The sequence below is a fragment of the Balaenoptera physalus genome, assembly GCF_965194825.1.
Source record: "Balaenoptera physalus genome assembly, chromosome: 8".
NCBI lineage: Eukaryota > Metazoa > Chordata > Mammalia > Artiodactyla > Balaenopteridae > Balaenoptera > Balaenoptera physalus.
This window is the reverse complement of record NC_138887.1, coordinates 101,460,756-101,483,958: the sequence shown is the minus strand read 5'-3', so window position 1 is coordinate 101,483,958 and position 23,203 is coordinate 101,460,756. Positions and strand designations below refer to the sequence as shown.

Below are 23,203 nucleotides of genomic sequence, written 5' to 3'. Positions count from 1 at the left end.
GGAAAAGAACCTGCCAATCCCTTCAGCCTAACAGTATGGGAAATTTCTACTTCAGGAAATAAGTATATCCCTTACGGTTCCTAAGGGCATCATTGTATTTTGTAGTACTGTATAGCAACTATTATTCATAATGATGACTTAACATCAAAAAAGGCTTAAGGATATAGAAGGAAACTTAATTTTTTAGATATTGTAAAAAAAAAAAAAAAAGAAGTGTTGTTTAAGTAAATTTTAGTCACGTGGAAATTAATTTAGTCAGAGTTTGTATATTTATTTTACGTTAAAAAAATTGAATTCCTGGTTGTGTCTGATGCTGAGCCAGGTAGGTACCTTTGTAGATAGATCATTTCATCTTCAACAGTTCTGTTTGTGAGGTAGTAACCCCTCCCCAAAGTAAAGAAGCCCCCCCCCCTTTTTTTTAGAGATTAAGAAACAAACTCCGAGTTAAGCAGTTTACAAGGTGACTCCTTTTAAATCGCAAGTTTCCCAAGCTGCTTACAGTATATTGCCTCTTGGTTCGTCCATTTATACTTCAGATTTAGCGTGTTCAGAACTGAACTCAGCATCTTTGTTCCACTTTGCCCTTCATAGTATCACCTTATCTCTCTGACAAGGCTAAATCTATCCTTAGATCTCAGACTGGCAACTTCAGTCTATGCCTGTCTTACAGCTTCATTCATGTGTTCATTTTATACATATTCATTGGGTGCCTACTATGTGCCAGGTACTCTTCTAGGCACTAGGAAATGGCAGTGAACAAAATAGACAATCCCTGCCCCTATGGAGTTTGCATTGTAGTAGTAGGAGACAGTAAACTAAATGAAGTAAAATATGTAATATATTAGTTGGTGGGAATATAGTAGAATGTGTTGTAAATAGGGTGGTCCTAAAACGCTTCACTGAGAGAAAGGCATTGGAGCACGTGCTTTGTTTACATTTAGAAATTAGGAGATTGACAGATCTAGTTTTCTTGTTTCTCATGAGAATGAGACATTCTGGCAGTGTGGGAGATTTCTACTGGCTGTGCCATGTCTAGTTAGTTGAAAAGCCTGTGAGAGTCTACATTTAATCTCTCCCCTCACTCCCACGGCAGTTACCTTAGTTGAGGAGTTGAACATTTCTTTTCTCCTCTTCTGCTTTAACTGTTTGTCATTCCTTCAGCCAGTCCTATATACACGATAGCTTGGTTACCTACGTAAAGGACAGTTATATGCACCATGCATAGAAATACCAACTGTCTCTGTCACCAGGTAAAATCCATGCTTTGGGGCCCCTTGTAATCTGGTCTTGGTCTACTTTCTAATACTTCCGATGGTCCACTCCTCAAAATATAAATGTAGTAGTCCCCATTCTCTGGACCTATCCTGTGCTTCTCTATCTTTGCTTTTAGTGCCTTCCCCCCATCTCTACATAATCATACACTATTCTTACAGCCTGTGTAAATCCTTGCCTTTCCATAGCAAACCATCTCTCTCTTTCTACCTGCAACCTCTTCCTACTCTAAACTCTAATAGCACTTTATGCAAACTATTTTTTTTGCATTTACTTCTTAATGTACAGATCTCATGTTCTTTTTCTTTTTTTTTTTTTTTTGGTTTGCGTTGGGTCTTTGTTGCTGTGTGCGTGCGCTTTCTCTAGTTGTGGTGAGCGGGGGCTACTCTTCGTTGCGGTGTGCAGGCTCTTCATTGCAGTGGCTTCTCTTGTTGTGGAGCATGGGCTCTAGGCATGCAGGCTTCATTAGTTATGGCATGTGGGCTCCAGAGCACAGGCTCAGTAGTTGTGGTGCATGGGCTTAGTTGCATGCAGCATGTGGGATCTTCCCAGACCAGGGCTCAAACCTGCGTGCCCTACATTGGCAGGTGGATTCTTAACCACTGTGCCACCAGGGAAGTCCCTCATAAGCTCTTAAGAGAACTGCAGTAGCTAAGTTCTTCTAAAGTGTCATGCTTGTTAAATGCTAAAGTTCTGATAACTGACTACATTAATTTTTCAGAACTTTTATTACGGAAAATTTCAAACTAGAGAGAACAATATAATGAAACCCCCATGTACCCATCACTCAGATTCAGTAATTGTTGACTCAGGGCCAATGTCCTATCTTCTGTACCTCTCTCTCCTAACTCTTCCCACACTGGGTTATTTTGAAGTAAATCCTGGACATACATTTTAATTAGTAAATATTTCAATTTATATCTCTAAAGGAGAAGGATTCTTTATAAACATAACACCCACAGTATTATTTTTGTGATCTTTTGTACATTACTGGATTAGTAGACATAACCATATTTTTATCAAGAAAACTAGGTAGTGAAGGTTGCCCAGTTTCTTCAACTTTCGTAATGTGATTAATCTCAAGGAGAGTTGGAAGCGGACTGGTCTGAACATGTGGATAGAAAGCCCACACAAATTGCTTTTACCTTCTGTACAGAAGAAGCCCGTTCTTTATCCTAGTCCCTTACTGCCAAGGGCACAGCTCAGGGAGGCCACCTTCCTTTATCTTACAAACTCACTATCAGCAAATTTAGGAAACAATGCTGTCTGAATCCTTGACCTGTTAATAGGCTTAGCCCTTGGCTCCCTTTCTGGAAAATCCCAGAAGTATATAAAAATCATTTCTAAAATCCCGACAGACACGTTTTGCCAAGAATGTCAGTTATCTCTTGACGGTTTGGCATTAACCTTTAAATATTACATTGTGTAATCATAATGCCATTCAGGGAAAATAAGTTGGTGGGTGGCTGGCATTTTAAAAGTGAAATGAACTTGGGTTCCTGGGAATGTTAATCATTATTCTACTGAAAATGCTGACATTCCTTAATAGTGAAATGCTAAGTAAGTAAAAAGCAGTATTTTACCAATAACTTAGAGGTGAGTAAAATGTGATTTTTATGGGTTTATTTAACATATTTTTACCAGAACGGTATCTGAAGGATATTTTATATTTTCAAGCTTTGAAAGTGAGAAAGTAATGAAGGAACCTTCTAGTGAGTTCCCACCAGGCTACTAGCCTGACCAGCACATCTCAGAAATAGATCATTGTAACCTGTCATTGTAACCTGCCTTCTCATTTGCCTTCCTTGCCCTTGACTTTGCAGCAGGGAGCAGAAAGAAACTCATGGCCTCTACCATAAATATACATGGTAACAGTAGTCAAGTAATTTTATATTTTTTGTGGGTAAGTCATTCATTCATGGTGATGGAATGGCTTATTTTTAATGCCGTGTTTTTCTTTCAACTAAACTTAAATTCTTTTTTTCCATCTGATTTAGTGTCTGTACCACTCCAAGGCAGCATAAATTTAGTACAGCTTCTTCATTTTACCAACTTGGTAGAAGTTTTTAAAGGTTTCATTCAGTTTATTTTTAGCTTTTCATATGAAATGGACTATAAGAACTCTTTAATTTACAGTATAATGTGTAATTAAAGACAGACCCAGTGTATCTGGAATGTGGGTTATACCAGGGATCATGGGAAAGAGGAGGTTTGGAGCATTAATTTCTAATCTCATTTTCACATGACCTTTTCGAAAGGAGAATCTTCTTTGAAAAGTAGGTAACAGCATGGACTAAATCCCAAACAGATCACAAAATGGAAGAAACCCAGATTAACTGCATCTACATAAAAGATAGAAAAGATATCTTCAGTTTTCTAGAGGGGACATTCATGTGGATAACTTATAATTTTAAATGATTAAGAGTAATTGCTGTAGATCAGTGTCATTCATAGCAAGTTAGGTCTGATTGATAGGGAATGCTGCTTTTACAGATTTTTATATTGTAAAATTAGTTTGACTTCTTTTGTTAAACTCATTTAATCCTCTACCTTACTCCATTATTATCCTTGCAAATTTATTTAGTTTAATGTCTGAGATATCTTTATATGTGGTACTACAGTGTATTCATTTTGACTACTTCTGGATACCCCAAGTTAAGCAGAAACATACATTAGAGGAGCTCTGGGTGGGGAGAAGACACTAGTAAACACTAATAGACACTAGTAGCAGCCTGTTGCATAAATGGCTTACAATTCTTTTTCCTATTGATAAATACTTGAATTATTTTCATTTTAAAAAATTAAATAAAAAATATCTGTACGTGTATCAGATAGTCTTATATTTTGTAAACTTCTTTTATTAAATAGGAACATATGTACAAAAAGTGCACAAATCATTTTTGTAGCTCATTGATAAATGGGACTATAAATAAAAGTGTAATCGGCACTCTAGTAGAAGTCCCCCTCAAACCCCTTTCCAATGACCAGGCCCCACTAGAGGGTGACCACTATCCTAATTTCTAACACCTTGATTCATTTAGCCTGTTTGAAATGTGTGTAGATGGAATCATATTGTATGTGCTCTTTGGTATCTGCTTTCGTTCACTTAACTGTAATATCTTTGAGACTCATCCATTTACATGTAGCAGTTAATTTTTTATTGCTGTGTAATATATTCTGTTGGGTGACTGTACCATAATTTATCCTCTTTACTGTTGACGAACTTTGGGGTTGTAACCTAATTTTTGGATATCGCAAGTAGTGCTATACGAACATTCTTAAACGTGTTTTGGTGAACAAAGCTATTCCTGTCTACTGGGAATAGTGCTGATGAGTATGACACATGCATGTGTGCAGCTTTATCGTGCCAACAGTTTTCCAAAGTGGTTGAAACCGTATCACACTCCCACCAGCAGTGTCTGTTTTTTGTTTTTTTAAAAATAATTTCAAAGAAGTGAAATTTGAGTAAAAGAGTAAATTCATTTTAAGTTTTAGAGTACAGTGCTAAATTTGTCCTCAGGAATACCAATTTATACTCCACTGAATACTGGCTTTTATCTAGCTCTTTCATCTTTATCAATTAATAGTGGAAAATATCTCATTTTTAAACTAATGAGTTGGACTTTTTATGGCTTAATTTCAGTTTTCTTAACTTGGCTCTTCTGGTCTTTTCTTTTTAGTTTGTCCTTTGTCCTAACTTTATTTTTTATAATATAGAAGTTTTAAATGTGTGTGTGTGCTTGCATCTGCTGATTTTTCCCTCTGTGGTTTCTGGCTTTGGTGTCATTCTTAAGAAAGCCTTTTTATCCCCAAGGTTTTTTTGTTTGTTTTTTTGAGAACTTAATTATTTGTAATTAACTTGGTTTATTGTAACTAGATTTGACTTTTACTAACACAAGGGAGCTTTTTTGGTTGTTCTTAAAACAATTTAAACATGTACTTTAATTTATTACATTAGCATTAGCTTTGGAATATTTTGTAAGGAGGTGCCAGGAAGAATTTAGTACACCAAAGCATGCATGCATGTGTCATTTGACCATGAGAAATGAAGCCAGTTTTCCAATGTGGATACTATTTGAATCCTTTCAGTGTGCATGTTATTAAAATAGTTTTCAAAAAGAATGAGATGAAATAGATTGAATTATCTTATTATTTAATATCTCTAGTGGATACTGTTCATCGCTCTTGAGCAAGGACTTTGCCAAAAATACACCTGGCCTCTGTTCTGTGGCCTACAGGACAAAGGATTGGAGAGCCAAATACTTAATTTCAAGCCTTTAAAACTAACATTTTTCTCTATTTAAGAGATCACTTAAAATTTCTTTGGCTTTTTTTCTTTTGTATAATAGTACACATAATTAAAATGTAATTTGCACTGGTGGTTGAGAAAGATGAGACCAGTCTGTCATATCTGGTTGTTGTTGGTGGTTTTTTTTAAGGTTACAGTGGGATTTGAGAGCTCCCTAAAGCCCCCACCATCTAAAATTTTTCTCAGTAGAGTCATTATTGGGTTAGACCACAAAGCAGAGACAAAACAGATATTAAGCCAGTAGCCCTCTCTTCTGCTGATGTGGGTTGGTTTGGTTTCTATAATCGAATCTTAGTACCTTAAAGGGGTGGGTCTCGGGACAAGTAAATTTTTGAGGAAGGGAACACAGAAGTGTTAGTGCTCTGTGATTCCAGCCCCGAGCACATAAGAACCTAGAGGCCAGTCTCAAGGGGATGGAAAAGAGGGAGGAAAAGAGTAGGTGAAAATAAATACTACAGATAAGATTTAAAAAAAAAAAATTTTTTTTGTTTGCTTGTCTTTTGCATTTGGCAATGCTACTTATCGCAAGGTTATATCACTAGTTATTTAGATTATTCTCTAAGCCAGGGAGAAAATTATGGGGACTTCCTTAGTAAATGTGTAATTTTAGGAGCACAGCATTTCCAGTTCAGGAGGATCGCTGTTTTGCTGAGTGCTTGAATTTGACTAAAGGAAATGCAGGATTTATGTTAAAGGGTCATTGGGGATAGGTTGGGGTGGGGACAGTACGGAGGGGAGAAAAACTAAAATTAAGTGCCTGTTTTTCATTTACTTATATATACAATGTGGTCTTACACATTTTACATACTTAACCCATTTAATCTTCACAGAGGTCTGTAAAGTGGTGGTTTCCTGATTTGCAAAGGAGAACAAAAGGCTCAGGGAGTGAGTTTACATTATTTTGTCTAGGGTCAAACTCAGTATATGGCAGTTCTAGGATTTGACCACCAGCTTCTCTGAATCTAAAGCTCATTCATATTCTTTTCACAAGAATGTATATTGCCTTTTAAATTACAAGAATTATTATTCATATTTTATATTTTATTGCTTTCATATAAAATGTTGGTAACACTTTAAATGGCATATCTTGGGGAAGCCATCTTTAGTTCTTCTGGGTAATATAAAGCCTGTGTAATTTCCTTTACCTTCCACCTTAGCATCGAGAGTAAGCATGAGGTTACAATCCTAGGAGGACTCAATGAATTTGTAGTGAAGTTTTATGGACCACAAGGAAGTAAGTATATGTGTTGGTATGTGTTTTTTATTACAATCTTTTACTCTATTCCTTAATAGACAGTGAGAATATCAAGGGAGATGGTGATATGTGTAGTTTTTGAAAAGTAAATTTAATTGAATTCTAGAAGCAGTGAGGAAATCTTGCTCTTATCATAATTACTTTATATGCTTTTCTCTTTTATCTCTGTGTGACAGTATTAAACATGAATTGTGAATTCTGGGTTTTGTGGAAATGTTTTCTGTTGTTTTTTGGGGGTGGGGTGGGCATGGTATAGATTGAGACAGTAGGCTATTACTTACCAAATAACTGAACAGTGTTTGATACTTTAAAGAATCAGGTAAATTTGGGGGAGAAAATGAACCTTTGCTAACTCTAGATTTTTTAAAGGAAAGTATTATAATTGAACATAGAGTACCTACTAGTTATAGTAGTTAGTTAGTTATAAGAGTTCCCTGACTCTTGAAGGAATTAATTTGCAAGATTCTCAAAACAGGTTAGGATTTAATGTTTAACTTACACTCAGATTTATCTTCTGATTTGGAGACACAATCCTAATGTTTAACTTTTTTGCTTTTATTTCAGCACCGTATGAAGGTGGAGTATGGAAAGTTAGAGTGGATCTTCCTGATAAATACCCTTTCAAATCTCCATCTATAGGTATGTAACTACCCAGTTTCTCTCCTTAGAGAGTTTTGAAATGGAAAAAAAAAAAATCCTACGTTTTATGGGAGATCATTAATTCCAGAAATATTTACTTAACTGAATTTTTTCCTTTTTTGGCTTAGGTTAATTAGTAATTTGGGGAAGGGGGGTACTTCCATAGTGTGATAGAAGATGTTTAAATATACCCTTTGCATGCTTGTAATGACTATAACTCTAGATTTTTCTGTCTGTTAGGGTCAGATTAAACAATTTTAAGACCCACTGTCCATTCAGGCTATTAGCAGTAAAATAATAAACATCTTAAATCTCATTTTAAATGCCAGATTGTTGGAATTAATATTTTACAGTGCCTATTCTAATTCTGCCATTTAAAAATCCTGTGTATATCCTACTTTACTTTTGTTCACTCCAACTTTGGGTACCCTTTTCCATTCTCTACATTCCCAATCTTTTTAGCCCTCTAAACAGCTAAAGAAAGTAGAGAAGAAACCTCAGTGGGGTTGTATAAAGGGTATTTTTTTCCTCACCTTCATCTTCTGCCCTAATTGGTGATATTAACCTATTACCACTGTTAAGGCATTTAGTAACAATTTAGGTATTTTAGCATAAGATGCTATAGAGGTATATTTGATTGAAGATTGATACCTTTAAATATTTTGAGACTGTAGAATGGTGGTAACTTAGCTAACTTAAGCCAACTTTTAAAAATTTCATTCTGTAGATGATTTTAAAATGTTATAAAATATTGACCAATTTTAAGAAGGAAGAAGAAAATAAAATTGGAATATATTAGAGCATTCTCTGTCACACTGAACCGCATGTTCAGAATTGTTAGGTTCAGATATCTTGCTACTGCTGTGGGCTTGTCTTCAGAGCTAATGCCAGAACTCTTGGAATTTAGACTCCCCCCACCCACCCCAAAAGGGTTTTTTAAAAGAGATGGACCAAAGACATTCTGAGCTTTATGTTTTGATTCTAGGCCCCCACATTTCTGTCTAGGATAAATAATGCAGGAACGTTAGAATAGTCACAGGCTAATTCCCAGTCAGATGCAACGGCCTAGCCCCCTGACATCTAGCTACTTTATATGTTTTAGAATTTTATGCTATAAAAATACTACAGAGCATCTATAATCCCTTCTTAGGCTGGGTTTCTTAGTGCTCATTTTAAGAACAAACTGGTGATTTCCTCTTAAGGGCCCTTAAGTTGAGTTTTTAAACTCAGTAATTGAGAAGATACTTTATGGATAATTGAATTGGAAATCTCCCCATTGCTATAAGGGCCTCCAAGTTTTAGAGTTATCAGCTGGTGATATAGGAAGAGTGCTGTGAGGTGCTGAATCTTTGAGACAATCCCTGAGTGTATCTGACTTAATACCTTAGCATACTTGGGACACCAGCCCTTTCTCAGTTCCATTCCAGTGTGGTGGAATGTAGGTTTCACTCAGTTCGGGAGGGCTTTAGTGTCACATTGTGGTTCCCTATCCCCCATTTGTCTTTTAACTTTAGGGTGTTTGTTTCTATACAGGCACTTAAAACTTTTATGTAGTTGAGTGGTATGATCTTTAAACCTTTACAAACAGAATGTCCAAACCATGTAAATTCATTCAAATATATTTCATACGTACCTATTTACTTAAAGACTAAAAATTGGCTTGCTAAATCTAGTTTTGTTACCCTAGATTCCTAGTCAGAAAGGAAACAGTATAGCTTGTTGAAACTAACAGTGAACCTATAGAAATGCAATTACATATCCTGTAGAAATGTAGTTTTTTCTCAAGTCTTGTCTTAACATATATTTCCAGGTAATATAATTATTTCATCATAACTTTCAAAGTGTAAATATCTAAACTTCAGACATTGTTTATTAACTAATGGCACAACAGAAGCCTCTGTACTTTCTTAAATTAATGATGTAACATGAAATTGGTTAGGACAAATGACTAGGCTAATTTAACTTCTTTATAATTTTTCCTTTGCCTTTCTGTGTGCTTTTAGAACTTCGTAATACCTACAAATGTGTACCATATTCTCTTAGGGAAGTAGATCTAGTTGAAATATTTGTACAAGCTGTCCTTGTTTCCTCCAAAGGAAGATTGCATAAGAGAGTTTTAATCAGTTGTGTGGGGTGACCCATTTTCAGGTCGTCAACAATGTAATTACTGTTAGAATGTGCTTTAAACATTTTGAGAGGTAGTGGCTCATGTAGAATAGGCAAAGATTCCTTTTTGAATTGTATAGATAGTTGCAGAATTATACAGAAGGGCAAGGAGATAAGATAAATCCAACTTCACTGCTCTTTTTAAACCCTGCCTCTATAGTATCTAGGCAGGCATACCCTTCTTTCTGAGCCAAATTTTGAGATGTGCAAATTTAGATTAAGTATTTTAATGTTTAGCTCTTGGAATTTTAAAGTATATATGTATATATACTTTTTTGTTTAATATTACTATGTATTTTTTTAATTGTATAAATGCTCCATATCCATAGTAGGAATGTAAGAAGGTCCAGGTGAGCAAAAGTAAAGAAAAATTAAAATGTCTTATAATCCTGTCCCTCAATAGATATCATTATTTGCATAAAGTGCATAAAAATGTACTTTAAACCATTTTTCTATGCATGTATAAGTGTATATGCAATGTAATTTGACAGGCTCATCTTTGGTATATACTCCAAATACAGTTTTAGAGAGTTTTCAGTAGTTACATGATTGCATGAGGTATAACTAAAAATGTCCTTTTAGAAACAGTTTACGTCTTTCAGTAAGTTTTTCCCCCCAAATAGCAATAAACTCCCTCAACTCCTCTTTGGAAAGAGAAGGAATATAAACAGACTCCTGGGGAAGTTATGAGCTTACTCTTACAATGCCGTCATTGTTCCAAACATCTTAAGCTCATCTTCTGGAATTTTACATTCTCTTTGAATATCATGAGTGATGGCAAATCTTGATGCTTTGAAGCTGGATATAAATTTTTGAAATGGCTAAAGGTCATTTAATTCTAGAGAATAAGATGAATTGGAAAACAAAGTAACATCAGTTGAAGTCTAAAATGATATATGATTGTGAAAGTGACTTAAGTTTAAGGATTATGATTTTCTTTTAAACTGGCCCTATGGGCTCTTTCAAAAGGAAATTATAAAACTCCTTTAATCAACTGTAATGTCATTGAAATATTTGCATCGTTTTCCAGAGAGACTGCTTTGATGTAAATCATATTTGAATCTTTAAGTTCTGATTTATTTGAAAGTACAGACTTTTATCTTTTTCATTCAGAAACATTCCTAGAATGCTAGCAGTGCTGCTGGGTGTGTCACTGTGTAGTTAGGAGAATGTGATTGGTCAGTGGACTGGTTCAGGAAAGAGTGGGAAAGAATGGTTCTGGCCCTGGTTCTCCTTGACTGTGAGAATGATACTTATCAGAACTGTTGTTTCCTCTTCTAGAAAATGATATAGGGGAATTAAATGAACTCTGCATGTTTGATACTGACCAATGTATTAAATACTCAGAATATATTGATATATGGCATTCTACCAGATACTTAGGAAGGCTGTATAAGGCTTTCACTAGTTGGGAGGAAAAAATCAACACATATAAAATACTGCATTTGCTTTAGTGACAGCATTTCCTTGCTTTTTAGGACAAGTGTGAGTTAGCAGCTCAGTTGAGGAAGAAAGAGTATATGGAGGAGATAGGCTTTTACAAGAATTGTATTTCACGTATTGAGAATAGAGTCTTCACAAAGCTTCAGAGATGTGAAGGTGAACATAAGGACTTTACAAATACTCTTTCAAAACCCAAGTAGTGCCAGCCCATGAAGATTATGTTATATGCAAAGGAGTTGCTACAGAGACTGCCATATTCTATACTTCTCCAGATTCACAGTTTTCAGTCGTTAAACATGTGCTCATCTACTGTAAAGAAAGAGCTTTTATCCGTCAAAGAAAAGACTTGCAGTTGCTGTGTGGGGAAATAAAAATGAGTGATCTCATATATACAGAGGTCACATGGAGGAATTTTTTATAAAAATTAAAAATAATCGATAAGCATAGGATACAGATGGTTTGTGTCTAATCCAAAGAATGCAGATTTAAAAAATGAGAGAATATATGACTTATCAAATTGACAGGTTAAACATTGTTGGCAAAGGTATTATGATGTAGCCAACCTAACAGTATTTATTGGTAAAATTTTGTATCCTTTGAGTGATTTTACTTAAAATAAGGAAATACCCAGAGGTGTACACTCAGATTAATGTACAAGAGTATGTAAATTGCAGTGTTATTTTTAAAACTTAAAAGTTGGAAGCAACCTAAATCACCCAGTTGATAATAAAGTAGTTAAATTATGGTACATTTTAATGGACAAAATGTTTCACAACCATTACTCATATTTCAACACCATCTTTAAAGGAACACATAGGAGGGAATTCCCTGACCAACCAGTGGTTAGGACTTGGCACTGTCACTTCCAGGGACCTGGGTTCAATCCCTGGTCAGGGAACTAAGATTTTTGTAAGTCGCACGTGCAGCGTGGCCAAAAATAAATAAATGAATGAATGAATAAATAAATAATGGAACACACAGGAAAATGTATAACATTATATAGTGTAACAATAATTTTTTCCATGCAAATTCCAAGTATGAATGCCAAATATTGGCTATAGTTATCCATGGCTGTTAAGGGAATTAAAACCATTTTTCTGTAATTCCCAAATATTCTAGAGTAAGTTCCCTTTTATTATAAAAGTAAATATTTTAAAACATATGGCAAGTGCATGTCTTTTGAATGTCCTGTCTACATCTTTGTCTGAGTCTATGCTTTTCCTGTCTTTTGTTCTAGAAAGCCACCAAGCAATCCTTGGCCAGAATTCTCACCTGGTAGCTTGCTAAGGGCCTGCTGACCCCCATGTTTCCCACCACCCTCCTTTCTTTTTTACCTTCAGTTTTAATTATTTGTGCGTGTAAGTGTACCTACTATTTCCTTTGTTTCTCTGCTTACAGTTTAGTTTACTCCATCTTGGAATAAACCTTTAAGTATAGCTATTCTCCACTCCTTTTCTTCCTTTCCCTTTTCCCTTCCCTTGTTACCTTGAGCAATTCTTATCTGCTTCTTTTTTCAGTCTGACTCCTCCACTTGTGTTTCCCTTTGTTCCATTTTTCTCTTCATATGAACCAAGAAGGCTCCCGTTTACAGCTAATAATAACAGTAATACTTTTTTTTTTTTTTAACAGAAGGGGAGGGGAGAGTCTGTTCTCTTATTTTCAACAGGCAGAATTAAGCCTCTTATTTTTATTTTTATTTATTTTTTATTTTTTAAATTTTATTTATTTATTTTTTGGCTGTGTTGGGTCTTCATTGCTGCACGCGGGGGCTACTCTTCGTTGTGGTGCGTGGGCTTCTCATTGCAGTGGCTTCTCTTGTTGCGGATCACAGGCTCTAGGCGCGCGGGCTTCAGTAGTTGTGACTCGTGGGCTCTAGAGCACAGGCTCAGTAGTTGTGGCACACGGGCTTAGTTGCTCCGTGGCATGTGGGATCTTCCTGGACTAGGGATCGAACCTGTGTCCCCTGCATTGGCAGGTGGATCCTTAACCACTGCGCCACCAGGGAAGTCCAATAACAGTAATACTTTGGATAAACCTCACCCAAGGGGGCAAAATTATGTCTTCTGATAAAATACAACATAAAATATTAGATTTAAGCCTTTCAGCCTCTTAAGCAGCGGTCCCCAACCTTTTTGACACTAGGGACTGGATCTGTGGAAGACAATTTTTCCGCGGGGTTGGGGGGGGGCTCGGATGGTCCAGGTGGTAATGCAAGCGATGGGGAGTGGCAGATGAAGCTTCGCTCACTCGCCCGCCGCTCACCTCTTGCTGTACGGCCCAGTTCCTAACAGGCCGCTAGCAGTCCATGGCGGGGGTGTTGGGGACCTCTGGTCTAAAGGTCTTGAAAGTACCTTGAAAAGTTCCCTTCAAGATCTACAGTAGTCTCCATCAGATCTACCTATTTTACTTAAACACTAGCATTCAAGAGAAAATTTTAAAGTTGTCATTTAATCTTATTTTTAAATATCTACTAACTAGTATATTAATAGACATGTATTCTACTAATTTCAGATAGAACTATAGAGTATTTTAGAATCTTTTGCAGGTAACCATAAGACCAGCCTGGGAACTCTGTCACCATTTATACTTTTTTAAAATAGAAAACTCTTTTGTAAGAGCCAGCTAACAAGTCTAACTCACTTTTGAAACACTACCTGTGTGTATCTCCATATTAACAGTGAGGAGGACCCTCTCAGGAGCAAGCTATATGCGCTGTGTGTCTGGACTGTAATTTGATGATACCATAGCTGACTGTGTAAGAGGAACGGTTGGTTGAGAACAAGATTCTGGAGAGACCACTTAATGTGTTTGCCGAATGCTGATAAAATGGCCAGGGGAAAAAACAAGCTTATTCTGCAGTGTAATTGATGTCAATAGCATATGGCAAGAGCTAGCCAAGTCCATTTGAGTAAATAGAAACAAAACGAAAGAGTCATGGACAGTAACAAAAATTATAATGCTATTTTGAGCTCTACCAATGGCCTTTACAATTAGGTCAGACTATCATCTAAATAGAATGGTTTTAGGTCATTCTTTTCCAAAGGAAACTAGACTAGATAACCTGTCTGAGTTCCTTCTAAATTTCCCAATCTGCCACCAGTTTTTAATTAAAAGATATTCTGATAATCAGTGCACCATATTCTTTTTACTTGTGCCAGTGATTAAAGGAAATGTTTTCACCTTTTTCATTGGCAGATTCACAGACTCTTCTGGCATAATACATTTTTTATTTCACTATGGCTGGAAATTACCTCACAGTATTTTTGGAATGGAGTTTTATAACATATGGTATGACTAACTGTAGAGCTTAGAATATTTACCATTTACTTTGTGTCTTCCTAGCTGGAAACATTGTACAGTTACTCCCTCAGGAACTACTGCGAGTAACTTAAGTGAGCCCTGCTTAGTCAGGAGTAGACCAGGATTGGGAGTAGAGAGGAGTGTGGCATGCATGAGAGGTTTGGGGTCAGTCGTTTAACAAAGACTACTTGAACCACTGTATTTCCACAAATAGGATGAATTCTTAGACTGAGGAAGCAAAATTCCATTAAGATCACCTATATACTTCGCTACTTTTGCAACCTTGGGTTTGAATTTAGTTCCTGTTTCAGTTACATTCTAGTAGAAAAGTTTCCTAAAAAAATTTTTTTTAGATCATGCTATGAGAATGTAAGCCATTGTTAAAAGTTCTCCTTTTACTGGAGTTCTGAAAATGAGATTTTTCAGGATAGATTTTTGAAAAGATTATGTCTGGCAGCTGAGGCAGAACCTACTTTCTCATAAAATGGATACATCTCACATCATGTCTTCTAATCAGCTCCACAAATTTATCAGATACCAACTGTGTGCAGGGCATTATTCTAGGTGCTAGGGATACAGAAATGAAGAAAGTGCTCTCTTGACCCTTAAATCCTTTTGTGATGGTCGGGGTGGGGGGAGATAAAGCAAAATTTTAAATGTCTGATAGCTTTATGCAGAGAACTGATGTGATAGAATTGACATGATAGCTATCTTAGGTTAGGTATTCAGGAAGGGCTTCTCTGACAAAGTAAATTTAAGCTGAGGTTTAAATGAAAAGGGGAAAAAAGCCAGCCCTGATGCTCCAGGGTCAGGGACGAGAGCATTTTAGGCAGAAGAAATTGTGAAGACAAAGACCCCGAGGCAGGAGCTTTGCATGCTCTGGGAAGAGCGATGAAGCTGGGAGGCTGGGTAGAGAGCGTGAGATATGAGAAGGGGTCCAAGTGGTAGGCAGGGCGGAGGTCCTGTAGAGCTTTGCTGGCCAGGTTAAATGGTTGAGTTATATGCTTAATGTAATGGAAAAAAATCATTGCAACATTTTAAACAGGTTCAGTGATCACTCTGCTGTTGTGGGGAAAGAGTAGAGATACTGGTGGTTTGGATCAAGGTGCCAAGGTTGAAAAACTCTGGTGTATTGGATTGGCCAAAAAGTTTGTTCGGTTTTAATAAAAATAAAAGACACATTTTTCATTTTCACCAATCATTTTATTGAACAATTATTCACTAACCGAATGAACTTTTTGGCCAACTCAATAGATACACATTACTTGAAGAAATCTATTATATAGAGGAAAGCATACAAATGAGGCTGTTACCTAGAGGAAGATAAAAGGAAGGCTCTACTTTTTATTTCTTTTTTTTTTTTTTAAACTCTTTTTTTTTTTTTTTTTTAATTTTATTTATTTATTTATTTATGGCTGTGTTGGGTCTTCGTTTCTGTGTGAGGGCTTTCTCCAGTTGCGGCAAGCGGGGGCCACTCTTCATCGCGGTGCGCGGGCCTCTCACTGTCGCGGCCTTTCTTGCTGCGGAGCACAGGCTCCAGATGCGCAGGCTCAGTAATTGTGGCTCACGGGGCCCAGCCGCTCCGCGGCATGTGGGATCTTCCCAAACCAGGGCTCGAACCTGTGTCCCCTGCATTGGCAGGCAGACTCTCAACCACTGCGCCACCAGGGAAGCCCTACTTTTTATTTCTTGAATAGGAGATTTTGCTCCTTGCAGGGAGTTGTCTAGAAGAGAAGGAAAGCTTGGTGATGTTGGACATCAGGAGGAGAATTAAAGGAGCAATGCCTTTGACACTGTAGGAAGGGACAAGATCAGAACACAAATAGAAGACTGGTACTTGAGAAGACCATGAACATGAACATTTGAGCAAGCTGTTGAGGCAGGAAAAATTAGCATGTTGGGGGGGTGGATTTTGTTGGGGATGATGAGGGATCCTGCCAGTTGGCACCCGTTTTCCAAAAAAAATGGGCAGGGCTATTAAATCAAAGTGAGAAATGGAGGGGCAAAGGGAATGGGAGATTTGCAGAATAATGGTAAAATGTCCAAGTCATTGGAGAATGGGGGAGCAAGCTACTAGAGAAAGAAGAGAGGAAAATTATAGGGGATGTTGAATCCACAAAAGTTGTTATAGAGCATACTTTTTAAAATTGGTATATTTGTTTACTGACATCTCTCCTCCCTGCCAACCCAAGAGATATAAACTCCATGAAGGCAGTTCCTGGGTCTGTTTTACTAAAAATCCGTCTCCCCAACTCCGGGCTTCATACATTGCGTGTTCTGCAGAAGAATATCTGCTGAGTGAGTTAGTGAATAAATGAGTGAATGCCTATTTAGAGACATCCTCAAGTCCAAGTAAGAATTGTGAATGATTGGTTTCCTCCAGTTGTAGATGGGTATTTTGGAGGGGAGAGGGCAGGGGATTTGCAGAGAATTTCCAGAGAGTGATGATGGTGATAGCTCTTAAACCTAGTTAGGAGAAGGGGTGAAAATAAGAGGGTGGTAGGTAGGAATAAAGAGGGAGGGTCAATGGATTAGAGTTGACAGGTGAAAGAATTGTTCATGGGGTGGGAAGCTCTTTGACAAGGATAGGAGACTGTAGTGGGAGAGGGGATGTCTGAATTTGTGATTTTGGAAGTGAAGCTATTTGTAGGGATGACAGACTTCAAGGCATGTCCTGGGAGTGTGAATGAGATAGAACCGAGGAAAGATCATTAAGAAGAAGCTTAGAGAACTGAGAGGCCCCAGGGTGTGAAGAGGGTGGTCTGTGTAGGTAATAATGTCACTAAAAATGACAGGAGTTGGTGGGGGAGAGACTTGGGGGCTTAGGTGCTGAAGTTCTCAATGATGGAAGAAGTCAGTAGTCAAATTGGCCCTGTCAGTGAAAAACCTGTTGTTAGCGGTTTGTAATATCTAAATTTATTCAGCTTCATCTTGCTGTATAGCCAGAGTAAAAATAATAGTCGGCTTTGATTTCCCTTCCCCAGGCCACCTCTAAGGGGCAACCTTGGTTTTGCACATGCTTGCTTCTGTGAGAAGGTTTGTCCATTTCCTTCTTGAAGCTGGCTAATGTCAGTTTTAATTCTGCCTTTAGCAATTCATTATTATATAATCTTTCCATTTGCTGTATAAAAGTTCCACCTAACTTGCTGTTTAGGTTAGTTCCTACTTGAACTTTAGTTCCTCTAGCTTTTGAGCTGGTTGGTTATTCTGACATCTTCTGGGCATAAAATTCATTTTCCCTTTAGGATTGGTGGTATAATGAAAACATATATTCTTAGCTTCATTTTTCTTTAGTTAAACTGAAATTCTTTTAAAAAAATAAGAGTAATATCTTAGTTCCCTTGGAAAAGCTTGTTCACACAGTTCAGGATTTGTTCATATTCTTGGTGTTGGTGAAAATCATCTTGCTGGAAGAAACTTTGGAGATTATATCATCCTGTTTCCTTATTTGAAGGATTGTAAAAATGAGACTCAGGAAGGCGGAGATATATTACTACTAACTAGTTGCAGAGCCTGCCTTCTAGCTTCCAGTCCAGTGTTTTTTCCATATGCCAAATGCAATCAGAACAATCTTTTTAATAGTAAATATTAGAGTAACTGTATTTGCCATTTCCAGTGTGATAGGGTTATAAAAAAAAACTAATATCCCATAATCAAAATACCTTCTAATGCTCTTGACAATTCCTAAAGGATTAAGAGATGGATATGTAGGGGCAGATATTTTCATTTTTAGGATGAGAAAAGTGAGACGAAATTACTTGCCTGAGCTCATGAGTTACTGGTCACATGCTGTGCATATATTCATTAAATCTTGGGGACAGTCCTGTGATATGTGGATACCATTATTTAACCCAGCTTTATGAATAAGGAGACAGAAAGGCAAAGAGATACAGTAGGTCTAAGTGGAACTTAGGCAGTCTGACTGGAGCCTGATCTTTTAACCACGACTTTGTGTAGTAACAGTGGCAGAGACTTGAAATTAGGTCTCGAAATTTCAAGTCCAGTGTGTTCTGTCCATACTCTGCTGCCTCTGACCATGAAAATAAATCCTGCCTGATTCAGACAGTGTGGTTATATGAATGACCAGGAGAGTGAAAGATAAACTATGGAGACAGGAAAGAGATTACAATCTTCCAAAAATGGAAGTGCAGGAGAGTAGATTTAAGGCTGCAGGCTTTGGTAATCTGCTAGGTTGGTAGAAGAGTTATGCTGTTGAAGGATAACACTTCACCTTTTCTTAGTTATAAATGAATAAATGAACTTTTCTTATCCATCCAGCCCATCCCTCAGATTCCATATTATCAGAGAGAAAGGAAGAAACAGAAAAGAGGACCCCTTGTTGAGTTTAGATCTCCTGAACACACACAGGATCAGTTCAGAAGTTCCCATGACACAGGGCAATGAGAGTGAGCTCCTTGCTTGGTTCCTCACCCAAGAAGAGACCGGCCCAGGTCCATCTCTCCTGAGTAGGAAAGGCTCAGCTCTTGGAGGAGACTTCTGCCCGGGTGCAGGCTGCCACGGGCTGGGCCTGGCTGTCTGAGGTAAGATGAAAATCTATCTGAGGGTGTACCAATGCACCAAGCTGGCAGTATAGCTGTCACCAGTGAAGCTGGCAGCATCCCCACCCCTTTTTTATCTGGAACACCCTAACTCTGATCACCTCCTGCATGCTAGGAATGGAGATCCAAGTTATTGCCCTTAAAAAATTTAGTCTGAGATACTTCTAGGGGAGATAGGATTTAATCTTTAATAAATATATTTTAAATAATTATATCTACTTTAAAAATAGAGAATTAATCAGTTTCATTCTGAATGGTCTACTTTATGTGGGTATTTGTCCTGAAGATAGAATATCAGAGTAATTTAATATATTCATTTACTGTTTTCTCACAGGAATTCATAAGCTTATAATTAAATCATATCAGCCACAGCTGCCTCAACCATCTGCAGTCCAGGTTCATTTTACCTCTGGGATAAAGTTTTTCATTTTTGCCTTTCGTGCTTTTCACCCATTTACCTTAGGGTGGATTTACCTTGTTTCGTGAGTCACCTTGTTTGACCTCATTTCTTCAAGATTATTCTGGATGAAATTTCTGGATAGATGACTGGCCCTTAGGTATTTCATTCTATCCACAGATTTGATCACTAAAAATATCCCCACTTGTAAACGGAACAAAGATGGAAGTATAATTAATTTTTGCCTCTTTCATGTACATATTGACCTCAATATCAGTTATTCGAAAGTGTACAACTTTGTACAGATCCCTTCCTGGGATTGGACACAGAAACAATCTGAAATAAAAAACAGTTTTCAGCATGACTCGGCACTGCGTTATTTACTTTCTCTGTTTATTAGCCTGTGGGTCAAGAGATTTGTTATTCTAGAGCAACTGAGTATTGGAGTGGAACAAGCAAAAGCATGGCATATTTTTCTATTTTAATAATCTGTGCTTTTGTTTTCTAAGATATGTAGTTTTTCATCAACTAAGCATGGTTTGGATTCCTCCTCCAGAATTATAAATTTCCTGATTCCCTTCTGCTAAAAGACAGAGGACAGAGGTGGTGAGCTTTTTAGCTAAACAATTGTACCTGTTGTCCCCTTTTTTATAAATGTTTGAGCCATGCCAGAGAATAATTGTCCAAAAAATTTAAACAAAGGAGTTCTGAATTTTATCTGATCAAATCACTGAAATGTTATCATTAGAAAATGTCTGGTAGTGAATAAAATCTTAAATCATATGGATTAAAGGTGACTTGCTGCTTCCACTTACCATGTTTCCATAAAAGCAGTTTTCAAAATATGTTCTCTTAAAATATCTTCAAAATAGTTCCTGGTCAAATGGAAACAAGCGTTGGGAAAATTCTCTTGTTGCAGACAAATTCATTAATGTGGTGATAGCATTGCCAAAAGGAAGGAAAACATGCCAGGGCAAACACACTCAGTCCTGAGAACGTTCCTTCTCTGAATTCCTAGCCTGTTCTTTCTCTCCTCCCCTCCTTGTGCAGAAGTTTCATTGTTGCCATCATCATCCAGAATGTAAATAGCTTTGCCAGAAATGCTGCCCACAGCTTGTCCAAGGACAAATGTAAAGGAGATATAGATATATACAGATATAGATATATCTACCCCTTTCCATTTATTTGCATTGGGTATTTTTCTAACGATAGAAAAAGCCTGGTATAGGAAGAGATGAGTGTAGTGTGGAAATTGTTTTTGGTAGAAATGGTCTGGCTGTGCTTGTTCCTCAATAGCAAGTTTGTAAACTCCATTTCTGCCTACTTTGGAATAGTCAGCGGATTTTGTGTCTCTTTGTGGTATTTTAGCATGTTAGTAACTTTGTATTATATTCTCCAGAATACCTATGTACCTAAAATGTGCCTCACAGAATTAATTTCCTTTATGGACTTAACCATTGGCCATTTCCCCTTAAGTCCTCTGTTCTCAGAGGTCTGGCCATTGTTACTAAATCCTAGATTTTAGAGCTGATGGTCCTTTTACAAACAGAATAAGAGTGGAGGTTTTGGAGATCATGTAGCCCAGCTGTTTCTCTTTGCAGGTAAGGAAGCAGACCCACAGAAGTGTAGGGACCTGATCAAGGCCTGCAGTTAATAGCAGAGTTGGGACTAGAAGCCAAATCCCTATTAGTACTTTTCTCTTTCCAGTCCGACTCTGCTCTCCACCTCAGAGCTCAGATGGGGTTTTATAGTTAGCAGGGGCACTGGGGACTGGGCTCCAACCCATTTATTACTAAAGAATATGTTTACTAAGCCCTTTTAGGCCCTCTTTCTTATATAGTCTTGGACTCAACCAAGCCAAAATCTAGATTTAATTGAAAACAGTGTGGAAACTATATTGATTCCAAATGTCATCTCCAGACCTTGTACAGGAGGGAGGCAGGAACCTTAATCTTTCAGAGACAATTTTGGTAAACATTTAAAACTTTTTTCACCATAGCTATTTCCTTGACTTATACCTTTGAGGTTCCCTGTGACATCAAATTACTGAAGCTTCATTCTTTTTTTTTTTTAATTTTTTGTTGAAGTATAGTTGATTTACAATGTTGTGTTAATTTCTGCTCTACAGCAAAGTGATTCAGTTATACGTATATACATTCTTTTTTTATATTCTTTTCCATTATGGTTTATCATAGGATATTGACTATAGTTCCCTGTGCTATACAGTAGGACCTTGTTGTTTATCCATCCTATATATAATAGCTTACATCTGCTCACCCCAACCTCCCACTCCATCCCTCCCCCAACGCCCTCGGCAGCCACCAGTTTGTTCTCTACATCCATGATTCTGTTTCTGCTTCGTAGATGGGTTCATTTGTGTCGTATTTTAGATTCCACATGTAAGTGATATCATATGGTATTTGTCTTTCTTTCTGACTTACTTCACTTAGTATGATAATCTCTAGTTGCATCCACATTGCTGCAAATGGCATTATTTTGTTCTTTTTTATGGCTGAGTAGTATTCTATTGTATATATGTACTACATCTTTTTATCCATTCATCTGTCGGCGGACATTTAGGTTGTTGCCATGTCTTGACTATTGTGAATAGTGCTGCTGTGAACATAGGGGTGCATGTATCTTTTTGAATTATAGTTTTGTCTGGGTATATACCCAGGAGTGGGATTGCTGGATCATATGGTGATTCTATTTTTAGTTTTCTGAAGCTTCATTCCTTCTAACCCATTTCCATTGCTGCGATCCTACTTCTGGTATAGGGGTGGGGGTGGTTTAAAAAGGATAACGGAGAAAATATCCCCACCACTAAGAACTAAGCACTGTTGATATTTGTACATATTTGTTTCCAGTTTTTTATCTATGTGCACACTTTTTAAAATACTAGGGCAAATAATATACAAGCACATATATCTTTTTAGTATGTGTGCTGCCGAAGCAAGAGCTAGCTCTTTTTTAAAGGAATGTAGTTTTACAGATAAATTCATCTTTAATCACCATTCCTCATTCTGTTACCTATTCCCACCATGACCTTGGCCCTGCACCCTCACTAAAATAATTACTCTTATAAATTTGGTATATGTTGGTCCAATACAGTTTTCTGTACTCGTTACCATAGAGAATATGTAGTGTTGCTTTGTTTTAGTTTATGTAAATGGTATCATGCTGTAAATATATCATCCTGCAACTTTTTTGTTTCCCCTCAGCTTTGGCTCTATCCTAATTGATACATACTGACCTAGTTCACTACCTTGGCTGTATAGGACTCCCAGTATAAGGATGTACTACAGTCTCTCCCATCCCTTGTTGATGGGGTTGAACTTGGTTCTTGGGTTTTATAAACACTGCTGCAACAGATATCCTCATTGCCTTCTTGGACACATGTATTAGTGTTTTTCTGAGGTTCGATAGAATTTTTATTCTGCTTTTTCTTCTCTTAACATTAAGGCATGAACATTTCCATTGGCTTAGTATAATCGCCTCATAAACACATACCTTGTGCATCTAGACTTTGAAACACCTTGAATGAAAAATGAATATGAAATAGTAATTGGACACAAATCTTTTTGCGTCAGAGTAATTTAAACATTGCATGGGCTCTCTTGATAGTAGTAGATAAAACATTAAGCTATTTCAACACAAAAGATTAAAAAACAAAAATTGGAAGCATGATTAGTACTTGGAGTGGCTAGAGCACGTGAGGATTGGAATGCCTAGGATTTCATATAGTCTCATCCCCGTTTTCTAAGTCTAGAGAAGTTTCTTAGCTTTTTGGAGATGACCTCTGTCACACCTCATCCTTGAGGATCTTCCTTTGATGCCACTTGTCTGCATCTTTCCTGACATCT

General features: G+C 37.2%; 1 protein-coding gene across 1 annotated transcript in view; it reads left to right on the top strand.

Annotated features, from left to right (window-relative positions):
- The window catches only part of UBE2H (ubiquitin conjugating enzyme E2 H), a 101,697-nt gene that overhangs the window by 52,330 nt on the left and 26,164 nt on the right, over positions 1-23,203 (top strand). The window contains exons 2-3 of the mRNA XM_082473154.1: positions 6,739-6,815; positions 7,401-7,475. Coding sequence (XP_082329280.1) covers positions 6,739-6,815; positions 7,401-7,475 — 152 coding nt within the window. The remainder of the gene's footprint in view (positions 1-6,738; positions 6,816-7,400; positions 7,476-23,203) is intronic.